This window comes from Chiloscyllium plagiosum, chromosome 20 (genome assembly GCF_004010195.1).
Source record: "Chiloscyllium plagiosum isolate BGI_BamShark_2017 chromosome 20, ASM401019v2, whole genome shotgun sequence".
In the NCBI taxonomy this organism is placed as follows: Eukaryota; Metazoa; Chordata; class Chondrichthyes; order Orectolobiformes; family Hemiscylliidae; genus Chiloscyllium; species Chiloscyllium plagiosum.
Genome location: NC_057729.1, coordinates 12574340 through 12586859, shown reverse-complemented (window position 1 = coordinate 12586859; position 12520 = coordinate 12574340). Strand labels below are relative to the sequence as shown.

Here is a 12520-nt window from a genome sequence, read left to right as displayed (position 1 = left end):
GCCACCCATGCCTCCTCCTAGGATCTTTCTTCCTTTTTGGAATGAACTGATCCTGCATCTTCAGCATTATACACAGAAATATCTGCCATTGTTCCTCCACTGTCATCCCTACTAAGGTATTGCACCATTGAACTTTGGCCAGCTACTCCCTCATAGCTCCATAGTTCCCTTTATTCAATAGAAATATTGTCACTTCCGATTGTACCCTCTCCCTCTCAAATTGCAGATTGAAGCTTATTGTATTGTGGTCACTACTTCCCAATGGCTCGTTCACTTTGAGGTCCCTGACCAATTCTGGCTCAGTGGTTAGCACTGCTGCCTCACAGGACCAGAGCCCAGCTTCGGGCAATGGTCTGTGTGGAGTTTGCACATTCTATCCACGTCTGTGTTTCCTCCAGGTGCTCCAGTTTCCTCCCACAATCCAAAGATATGCAGGTTAGGTGAATTGGCCATGCTAAATTGCCCATAGTGTTCAGGGATGTGTAGGCTAGATGCATTAGTCAGGGGAAACAGAGTAATAAGGGCAGAGAATGGGTCTGGGTGAGATACTCTTTGGAGGGTCAGTGTGGACTTGTTGGGCCAAACAGCCTATTTCCACGCTGTAGAGATTTTTTGTTTTTATATTAGCTTTGCAATGATACCAAGCATTTCTGACGGCTTGATAACTATTTTCAGTATTTTACAAAATTTTAAATTTTCTACAATTGCACAATCTGTTAATTTGACAAAAGATGCAAACGACCCAGCACAAAGACAATGCAGTCTGAAACTAAACACAAGGTCAGACAAACAAGCTCACTGAAAAATTCTCTATTCCATTGGATTACCAAATTTAACTTATTCTGAATTCAACATGCAAAAAGATTTTAGCCAACTTTCTAATTCCTGTTACCTAACTAATCCCCTGTTTATATTATGTTACCCAATCAAGATATGGGGATTTGTCAGGTTTGAATTCTAATAAACATTCTCAATACCCCTTCCCTGCAGATTTTAACTGTCGGAGGCTGAGGGATGATCTTGTAGAGGTTTATAAAATCATGAGGGGTGTGGATAGGGTAAATAGACAAGGCCTTTTCCCTGGGGTGGGGGAGTCCAGAACTAGAGCGCATAGGTTTAGGGCGAGAGGAGAAAAATGTGAAAGGAACCTAACAGGCAATTCTTTTTTTTAAACAAAGGGTGGTAATACAAATGAGCTGCCAGAGGAAGTGGTGGAAGCTGATAGAATTACAACATTTAAAATCTCTGGATGGGTATGGGAAGGATTTAGAGGGACATGAGTCAAATGCTGGCAAATTGAACTAGATAATTTGGGATATCTGGTCGGCATGGATGAGTTGCACCAAAGAGTCTGTTTCCGTGCTGTAAATTTCTATAACTCTATTTTAACTTGTTCACTCCCTTCTCCCTACGATTTCCAATCATTTCTGGAAAGTTATTTGTGTTTTCTACAGTGAAGACAGAAGCAAACTAACTGCTCAGTTCACTGACCTTATTTTCCACTATTAATTCCCAAGATAACATCCACTATGAATCAATGCTCACTATAGATATACTTTTCATTTTGAAATACCTGTAGAAATTTTCATACTTATGGCTAGATTTGCCCTAATACCCTATTTATTTCCCCCATTTCTTTAAAATAATTCTTGGCAATTTATTTTATTCTGTCTAGTCTGACTTGCCAGCAATCTTTGCAGAACTGTATGCTTTTTCTCAGTATGCTATCACAGGTGGTGAGTCCTTCCCCAAACTATTGCTTTTTCACTCAAATGTTTCTTTGAGTGTTACGAAATATCTCCTTAAACTGTCTGCTCCTGCATCCCTACTACCCTATCCCTTGACAAAATTTTCCATTTCACTTTAGCCAACTATTTCATATATTCATAATTGCCCTTAAAGGCATTCATCTTAAACCCTTTTTTGCTCTCTTCCTCAAATTAAATGCAAAACTCAATCATGTAATGACCACTGCTAATTGAAGTAACATTCACAAAGCAATACTATGAGATAAGGAAATTAACAGACACATATTTTGTTCTCAACAGACTCAATAAGTAGCAGACAGTGGTCCACATACAACCATTTCAACACCAATATCCCACTTTACAAATGATACATACAGAACACAGTTTGTTTCAACCGAATACCTATTCAGCACAAAGATAATCTGAATAATTCAGGTTATAATATGCAAATTGTACACTGACATGATCATATTATAAGATATGATTTGCATACCTACTGGAAGTGGACTGTTAGATTCATCCACAGTTAACTTAAGTTGTTGAATAAAATCAATATCATAGACAATTCTTTCCTGCCAGATATTCAGGACTCGTTCCATTTGTTTCTTACAACTCTGCTCAGATTCTCTGGGGAAAGAAAAAATTTTAAAATATGAACAAAACTCCAGTAACTTTAATATTGTTTAAGACTATCAGTAACATCATGGCTTCTCTTATACTTATCCTGAAGGAAAACTTATTTACAAAAAAACTTGAAGATATCACCTTTGATCAAGGATAACAATTTCTCTCAGCTTCTATCAGGAAACAAGACAAAAGTTAGCTACTCAAAACAAACCTGCTCCTGTCCTCAATGGATGGTCACCCATAACTACTTATAGAATAATTGCTGGAAAGAAATTGAAAGTAGTACATTAAATCATGTCTCTAAACATAACTGTAACACATCATTCCAATGGAGCACTCCTATTTTACATTGCACTCAGCACAAACCAGTGAAACTTCCTCAACAATGACTTTCTAAAAATTTGAGAACTCATTAGAGAATTTATGGATGAGAAAATTGATGCACATGCTTTATACTTTACAAAGTGGATCCACAATAAATGGCTTCCATGCACATGCAACTGGTTAGTTACTGAGAGCAGATACTGCTAGAGTGCAATTGGGAATCACCAGTTGACACTCATACACTGTCACTGTCACGGACATATTATACTAACATTTAGTCAGTTTAGCCACTCAATGTTACTGTCATACTGAGATTCAGCGCCATTATGCCACAGGAACACCTAATAAATGGAAGATGCCAGTAAAGTTGGGCAGATTTCAGTCCTGCTCTCACACTAAATGTACTGTCAGGTTGTACATGTCAGTATTAGAATGTCAGATGTGACTGCTCAAAGGCTGGATGCAACTTATTCATTTTCTATTCTGCTCAAAAATGTGGAATTTAAGTAAATATAACAAGCCCAGGTGATTCAGCATGGTTAGAAGAAACTCTACAATGACAGCAATTATTAACATGCTTTTGATTGCATTCCTAGGTATAGAAACACCAATTTCAGAATCCAAAATTACTTCTAAATCCATTTAAAAACAATCTTTTACATAATCCCATCGTGACAAGATTATGCTTTTCACACTGGCATACATACAAAGCAAATTGTAACTCACGTCACCTTTAATACTACTTTTTACAACTTGACAAGATAGTTTAGAACATACGCTTGACTTTCAAGTAACAAAAGCTTTTGACTTCACAGTCTGTTTACTTCACATTCAGACTTAGTTGTAGAATGCAGAAACCAAAATAGGCACACAAGTAATTATGACACATTCCATCAAAATCATAAAATGAGTTCATTCATACCTTGCAGTGGATTAAAACTTCTGAAATTCCATTCATCAATTCATTCATGCAGATTTTAACTTTCCTATTTCTTTACAAGAGGCCTATATACAGAGTTACAGTATATAAATCTCTTGTTTCACTGCTGATAGAACTCCACATGTATTGCCCAAGGTGCAGAGGAAGAAAGCTTTCTATTGGACATGAAATCTGACCTGTGATCCTTTGTGGACTGGTAAACAATAGCAATATTAAGTTACAACAGTCCCACAGGACATTAGGGCTGCTTGCTCATTACGAGGGATGACTAGTGATCAGTTAACTTGATGGTCACCATGCCTCAGGTGAAGGGTGAGGTTAAGAAGGTGAGATCTTAGTATCTCAACTAAAATCACAGATGTGCTAGTCTGCAAGTCTGGACGAATGTCAGCATTTTTCTAAACTTATTCACCAATAAATTAGTCAAATGAACTTCCTATCTATTGCACAGCCATGTTATTATTTCAAAATAAAGCTCAACATATACTGTACCTGGCAACATGTGAAAAAGCATCCACAAGAACTCCCTCAAAAGCCTTGGTGAATTCAGGACCTTTCCTCTTACTATTCTGAATGACATCATTAGCCAGGTAGATGAATGTCAATTTCCTGCTTGGTTTAGCTGTTACATAAAAAAGGTTGCAATTAATGAAGACAAAAACACTCAGATATATAACCTTCCTATACACCAGACAAGTGTTGTCAGTTAGAAATAACTGCAGATAACTTAAAACAGAGCTGTTACATTTATGGATTATCTGTGTGATCTGCTTTAAAATTGCTTGGGTTGATGGTGGTTGAACCGTGTAAAGATCTTTTAATTGGTAATTATTTTGTGCTATCTGGAAGAAACTTGTTTAGATGTAGCCTCCAATTGAGTCAATTTCCCTGAAATTTAACACCATTATATTGCAGGGTAGGTGACGTCTTAGTGGTATTATTGCTGGAGTGTAAATCTAGAAACCCAGCTAATGTTCTTGTTCTGGGTTTGAATTCATTTTTTTTTAAAAATGGGATAAAGAATCTACTGACGACCAGAAACATTTGTTAATTGTCATAAAAAATCCATCTTACTCAATAATATGTCATCCTCACCTGGTATAACCTACTTGGAACTCCAGACTCACAGCAATGTGATTAACTCGCAATTATTCTCTAAAAATACCTAGCAAGCCACTGAGTTATATAAATCGCTACAAAGTCTCAAAAGAAATGAAACTGGACAGATAACCTGGCATCGATTTAAGCACTGGAAAAGACAACACCAGAAACAGCCTTCTCGACCCTGTAAAGTCCTCCTTCCTAACATCTCAGGGTAGTACCAAAATTGGGAGATTTGTCTCACAGGGAATAAGTGGGGATGTGTCTCTCAGATTGGTCAAGCAACAGCCTGACATAGTCGTACTTATGGAACGTTATCTGTAAGGCAATGTCCCAGACAAGATCACCATCATCCCTAGATATGTCCTGTCCCACTGGCAAGATAAACTCAGATAGTGGCACAATGGTATATAGACAGGAGGGAGTTACCCAATGAATCCTCAGCATTCACTCTGGACCCCATGAAGGTTTCAGATTAAACGTGGGCAAGGAAGCCTGATGCTTATCGCATACCATTTTCTTTCCACTGATGAATCAGTACGCCATGTTGAGCAAAGCATGGCGGGTGGCAGGACTGCAAAATTACTCTGGGTGAGGAGGTTTCAATATCTACCACAAGTGGCTCAGCAGCCACCCATAAATCAAACTGATTGAGTCCTAAAGGACTCAGCTGTAAGACTGGTCTGCAGCAGATGGTGAGGGAACCAAGAGAGAAAAACATACTTGACCTAATCCTTACCAATCTGCCATCTGCAGATGCACCTGCCCATGACAGCATCACTAAATGTGACAACCGCACAGTCCTTGTTGAGACAAAGCCACACTTTCACATTGAGAACAACCTCTATTGTGTTGTGTAGCACTACCACCCTGCTAAAATGGAGATTTAAAACAGATCTAACAACTCAATACCAGGTATCGACAGCAGCAGAACCGCATTCCAGCATAACCCGTGATCTCATGGCTGAGCACACCCCCGACTCAACCATTACCATCAAGCCAGGGGACTAACTTTGGCTCATTGCAGAGTGCATGACAGGAGCAGAAAAATGTGTTGCTGGAAAAGCGCAGCAGGTCAGGCAGCATCCAAGGAGCAGGAGAATCGAGGTTTTGGACATAAGCCCTTCTTCAGGAATGAAGGAGACCTTATGCCCGAAACGTCGATTCTCCTGCTGTTTGGATGCTGCCTGACCTGCTGCGTTTTTCCAGCAACACATTTTTCAGCTCTGATCTCCAGCATCTGCAGTCCTCACTTTCTCCTGCATGACAGGAGGAGCTGATGCACCTAAAAATGGTGTGCCACTCTGGCGAAGCTAAAAAACAGGCTACTTATATGCCAAAACAACATTAGCAGCAAGTGACAGACAGAGTTAAGTAATTGCAAAATCAACGGATCAGGTCTAAACAGTCCTGCTGCATCCAGTCATGAATGACAGTAGATCATAAACTCACTGGAGGTGGCAGTTCCACAAATATGCCCATCCTAAATGATGGAAGAACCCAACGCATCAGTGCTAAAGTTAAGGCTGAAGCATTCACAATCTTCAACCAGAACTGCCAAGTGGATGATCCATCACTGCCACCTCTAGTCCTCCCCATCACAAATTCTAATCATCAGCCAATTCAATGCACGCCATGTGATATCAAGAAATGATTGAAAACACAGTATATTGCAAAGGCTGTGGGCCCGAACAACATTCCAACAAAAGTACTTCTGCTCCAGAATTTGCCACAGCCCTAGGAAGCTTGTCCTGTGCAGTTACAACACAGGCATCTACACAACAAATATGGAAAATTGTCCAGATATGTCCTGTCCTCAAAAAGCAGGACAAATCTCAACTCGCCAATTATTGCTCCAGTTCACACACAATCATCAGTAAAGTCATGGATTATGTCATCAATAATGCGACTGAGCAGCATTTGCTCAGCAATAACCTGCTCAGTGACACCCAGTTTAAGCTCCATAATGGCCACTCAGTTCCTGACCGCACTACAGCCTTGGTTTAAAGAGACAAAAAAAAACTGAACTCCAGAGGTAAGGTAACAGTGACAGCCCTTGACATTAAGACCACATTCAATGAGGGTGATATCTAGGAGCCCTTGCAAAACAGCAATCAATGAGTATCAGGACACAAACTCTTTGCTAGTTGGAGTCATACCTGGTAGATAAGAAGATGGCTGTGGTTGTTGGAGGTCTGTCATCTCAGCTCCAGGACAACTGTCCAAGGGTTCCTCAGTGTAGTTAGTGCCCTCGACCCAACCACCTTCAGCTGCTTCAATGATCTTCCCTCCATCATAAGGTCATAAGTGAGGATGTTCACCAATGACTACACAATGTGCAGCACCATTTGCAACTCCTCAGACACTGAACCAGTCCATGTTCAAATGCAACAAAATTTAGATATGTCCAGGCTTAGACTGAAAAGTGCTAAGTAACCATACAAATATCAGGCAATGACCATCACCAAAAGACAATCTCACCACTACCCCATGACATTCAATGATACTACCATCATTGAACTGCCCATATCCTTGGGATTACTATTGACCAGAAACTCAACAGGAATCAGCACATAAACATAGTGGCTACAAGAGCAGGTCAGAGGCTAGGAATACTGTACCAAGTAACTCATCCACTGACACCCCAACACCTGTCTACCATCTACATGACACAAGTCAGGAGTATTTCAGACAAGTATTTCCCATTTGTCTGGATGAGTGCAGCTCCAAGAATACTCAATAAACTTGACAAAGCAACCCACTTGATTGGTACCACATCCCCAAATATCCATTCCCTTTAACTCATGACACTCAGTATCAATGTGTATTATCTACAAGATACACTGCAGCAATTTACTAAATATCCTCAGGCAGCACCTTCCAAAGCCATGACTACTTCCATCCAAAAGGATAAGGGCAGCAGACACAAGGGTGCACCACCACCTTTAAGTTCCCCTCCAAGCCATTCACCATCCTGGGTCAAAGTCTTGGAATTCCTTCCCTAATGGCACTGTTGTTCAACCTACAGAACATGGACTATAGCAGTTCAAGAAGGCAGCTCACCACTACCTTTTCAAAGGCAACTAGGAATGGACAAACAATTCTGACCAACCAGCGATGTCCAGTTTCTACAAATGAAGAAAACATAAGGCATTTCAAAGAAAATGTTGGACTTGGATTGGCTGAGAGATTTCCATGGAAAATGCACCCATTAATATTGATTGACAATCAACTGCCAAACTTTATTTAAATTTTAAATCAGAAAGGTTTACTCCGTATTGTCAGGCATTGCTCTGAGAAATGTGAACTATCTTGTTCAGCGTTGAGTCAAAGCAGACACAGTATGTCCTTTCTGTGCATAAAGAACAGGGTCTTAAGCATTAATATTCAAAGCTTCCTGTACAAACAAGTATTCCATGTTCAGGATTATCCAGCAATTGCTGTCCAGTCGCAGAATCAGTGTTGAATACTGTGCTGGGAGTTTTGTTTGGTACAGTTAGTAACTTGCTTGTGGAGAACAGATGAAAGGATATTCTGGTTGACACAATCCACCAGATTTTGGACATACATACCCGCCACAATAGCACTGAAATCCACATACTGCATTCCTTAGAGTCCAACTGGTAACCTATCAACACTCTCCTCTTATGCAATATAAATTTGTTTCTCCTTGAATTGGTATTCTTGCAAAACGCCCTAATGCATACAAAATGAAAAACTTCAACAAAATGTATCTTTTTTCATCAAAACACTTTTATACAACCAGACAACTATTTAAATAAAAAACTTCACGCTTCTTCAGAAAATCAAACTAATAAAAATATGATTGCAGCTCAAGTAATGCTCATCTCAGATCTGATACTAGTGAAACAAGAAAAGACAAGTTGGACACAGGAACTGTTCTCACTTTTCTTTTCTATATTGTAAAAAGTAGGTCCTGCTTTAACTCACCTCTGCTTTTCTCACAAAATTTTACCTTCTGCAAGTTCTTCGGGACATCAAGAATTTTCACTTGCTTTTAGCCTCTTGCTAACTTAACTAACCAATTTAAAAAAAAATACTGCAGGAGATCCTGAAAGATTGTTAAGTATCAGTTTTAAATTACGAATGCAAACTTCGTTGGCTAGCACTGCTGCCTCACAGCGCCAGAGACCCGGGATCAATTCATGCCTCAGGCAACTGTGTTATGTGTGGAGTTTGCACATTCTCCCAGTGTCTGCGTGGGTTTCCTCCGGGTGCTCCAGTTTCCTCCCACAATCCAAAAAAAAAATATGCAGGTCAGGTGAATTGGCGATGCTAAATTGCCCGTAGCGTTAGGTGTAGGGGAATGGGTCTGGGTGGGTTGTGATTTGGCGGGTCGGTGTGGACTTGTTGGGCTGAAGGGCCCAGTTCCACAATCTAATCTAATCTAATCTACTGTTGAGGGCATGGCTGTCTTTTAATGGAGAAAGTTGCAGGGGAATAAAATAAATGAATTTGCATTTAAGTATTAGCTAGCTCTAGCGCAGAAAAAGTATGAAAAAGTTTCAGGAATAGAGAATAAACTTTTATACTAATAAAGCACTAAAAACCTACTTGTTGCCTAAATGCTGACTGAATTTGCCCCTTTAATTGGGAGCAGAGAAAGTACTCATGCATAATTCTATGGCAATATATTCCTCTTCCTCTCAAATACTACTCTCCACACTTGCATTCCCCCATTGAAAAAATATACTATTTCATTCCTATTCAGAATGGATGGAAATGTCACACAAAACAGACAAGTTCACCACCACACAATGAGAAAGGGAAAGTTGGAAATAGAACAGATGCACAATGCTAACAAAAGCTAAGTTAAACATATTAGCCATAATTCATTGAGTTAGTGCTTTTCTTTCATCTTGTCAAACTCTAGTTTATTTCAGCATATGCAAAGAAATAAATATGAATATTTCTATTGTCAATGGAAAGAAACACAGCTCATTGAATAACCCAACCTAAACTATCAACAGAAAGTGCTGGATACCCTCAACAGGTCTCACAGCAAAGGTAATGTAGAGGCTTATATTACTCTTCCTCGGAACGTTCCAAAGAAGAATTATGTTAGACTCAAAAGGTTAACTTTGTTCCACAGATGTTGCCAAATCTTCCGAATTCCTCCAGCACTTTCTGTTTTTATTTTTGACCTTCAGGAACTGCAGTGCTCTGCTTTCATTTCAGTGATGTGGAGATACCGCTTTTGGACTGCGGTGAACAAAGTTAAAATTGATCCTGCCCCAAACCAGCTATCTGATAAAGGAGCAGCACTCAAAGCTTGTATTTCCAAATAAACCTGTTGGGACTATATACTGGTGTTGAGATTTTTATTTTAGTGAACGAACCTGTTAAGCACAGGTCTCTAAAAATGTATTTAATTTTATATTTCCAAGGTGCCCAAAGTTTTTTTTAAATAAAAAGCCAAACAAAATGTATTATTTCTCTGGTTAATTTCAGAGATACAGCAATATGGAAAAGGATGTCTGTGGTTTCTTCTCTCCCCAGACAAATCTGTCATTAGGTTACAAAACTGGAAAGAATAACTAAGACCAGCACTGACCAAGAACAACACATGTAGGACAATCAAAGAGACAGAATAGTGACAAAACCATCTAAAAGTTCTATAACGTAAATTTCAAAGGAAGGTGGAAACAATGGCACAGCATATTACATCATAATTTTATTCTTTAAAATATGCAGTTGAACTTAATATCTCCTACCTCCATGAAATTTTTATTAAAAATACTGGAAAATCTTGAAAATTAACTTAAATGAGAGGAATAATGCAGTTTAATATGCAACAGAAATAAGCCATTCAAATGAGGAATTTGCTGTCCCTATTGCTTTACTGTGATTAATCATTACAATATTACTTCCATAAGTTGCAAAATCATCGCTTTAGAAGCGATGCCAAGCTAGTTCTATAGATTAGTTCGTAGAATGACAGGTACACTATGAAGGAGGACTGAGTAAATTAGGCTTTTATTCTCCAGAGTTCAAAAGAATGAGATATGCTGGCACTGAAGCAAGCAAAATTCAGACTTGGGGCTTGACAGTCGATGTTGAGACTTTATTACCGTGGATGAGAGTATCCAGAATCAGGGCTAAAGTTTAGTGTAAAACGTAATGATCATTTCAGACTGAGCAAAGAAATTTCTCCATGAGGGTTGTGAGCAATTCAAATTCTGTGCCAAAAAGCTATCAAATTCAATGTTGAACCAAGGCTCAATTGACTTGCATGTTGGGGGATGTAGGATCAAGAAGGAAAACAGAATGGAGGCCAGAGATCAGCCATAATCTTATTGAATGTCACAGCATGTTGGTAAACCAATAGCCTACTTCTACTCCCATTTCTAATGCTCATCACTTTTTTACGCAAAATTGATTTAATCATTTGTCACATATATTCAATACAAAATAGCCAAAGGTTTGCACCATCATGCATAGGCACGATTCTCATCCTTAAAATAAAAAAAACCTTTAAATAAGTTTATCACTAATGCGACATAAACACTGAAAAATTAGAAACAAGCAATGTTAACACAGAAACTTCACTTTCCCAATTAAATAATAATCTTTCAAACAATATGCAATATACTCATTCTAGCCGAACTACAGGAAACTTCACCAGTCTCAATCTTTCAACAAACCAGTTTCATTTCACAACCTTCAAATCTACAGAACATCCAGCAGTTAGCACTCAGTTTAAATCAGCTGCTTTACACACTTTTGCGTGAAGTAAGGAACTAACTTTATCACTGAACTGAACATACATTTTGGTGCTATGCCTTTCACAAAGGTGTCAAGTACGGCTCAACAACAATCTCATCTGAGACTGATATCTGTGGTCCCATATACAGAGACTGTAGCACATGAGCTGTCGCATCAAAGCATTACTAAAGGATGTAATAGTGTGTCAAAGTTGTCATTTTAGAATAAAATTTTAAAGTGAACCTAAGGATAACAGAAACATTGGAGAAAGTCAGGGAAGGAACGCCAGTACTTAGCCCTCAACTATCATCCAAAAGCGATCAGTGGGAGAAATGTGAATGCTTCTTTCATTACAACAGTAATAAAACTTCAGAAAGGTGGTTCATGAACGGTCAAGATTTCTTAAGAATGCACCGAGACGCCACACAAACACAAATGTTTATCCCCTTTTTTTTCCACGAGTACTCCGCTGCTCAAACTGGAAGCGTTCCAGACACGAGAAGCGCTGAAGCCAAGAGGCGGGCAGCAGACAGCGGCGGTGCCCTCCTTTCTCCGGCGGACGACAAGTCTCTAAGCCTGGCAGCCTAACCCCACTCGGGGTCGGGGAACGAGCCGCTCACCTCGCTTCAGCTCCCGGTGCCAGACGTGTACGATTATCCCTGCGTGTTTCCGATGATGAATGAGCCACAGGGAGAGGGTCTGCACGCTCTGCTGCGAATTGCTCAGCTCGGCGAGCTTCTTCTCGAGGGCGGACTCAGAGAAGGAGGACATTTCTGGCTCAGTGTGTGGGTATGTATCGGTCAATCCAGCGGTGCCTGCCGCCCGCCACGATCGATCCCTCAGGAGCTCGCTCGGCAAAATGGCGGCCTGCCCTCTCACCCCCTTCCAAACCACCCGGCAGGGTCAGAGGTCACGGCGCCGGACCGGCCACGTGACCGCCCGCGCCAACTCTCGGAACAATGACAGAGCGAGCCTCCCAGTGACGGTTGGATGTGCCCGTTCATCACTGGGTCTTGCACAGTTCAATCTAGAAATTTCTGATCGAGAGCGGCCG

The 12520-nt window shown here is 40.0% G+C and overlaps 1 protein-coding gene across 2 annotated transcripts in view; it reads right to left on the bottom strand.

Annotated features, from left to right (window-relative positions):
• Positions 1-12428, bottom strand: part of rprd1b (regulation of nuclear pre-mRNA domain containing 1B) — a 48949-nt gene extending 36521 nt beyond the window's left edge. Inside the window, exons 1-3 of one of the 2 annotated variants that reach the window (XM_043710189.1) lie at positions 12087-12428; positions 4132-4261; positions 2242-2375 (exon numbers count right to left, since the gene is read on the bottom strand). In XM_043710189.1, the coding sequence (XP_043566124.1) occupies positions 2242-2375; positions 4132-4261; positions 12087-12237 (415 nt within the window). In that variant the 5' untranslated portion in view covers positions 12238-12428. The remainder of the gene's footprint in view (positions 1-2241; positions 2376-4131; positions 4262-12086) is intronic. The other variant, XM_043710188.1, reaches the window with a different exon arrangement.
• Positions 12429-12520: the final 92 nt, after the last annotated feature.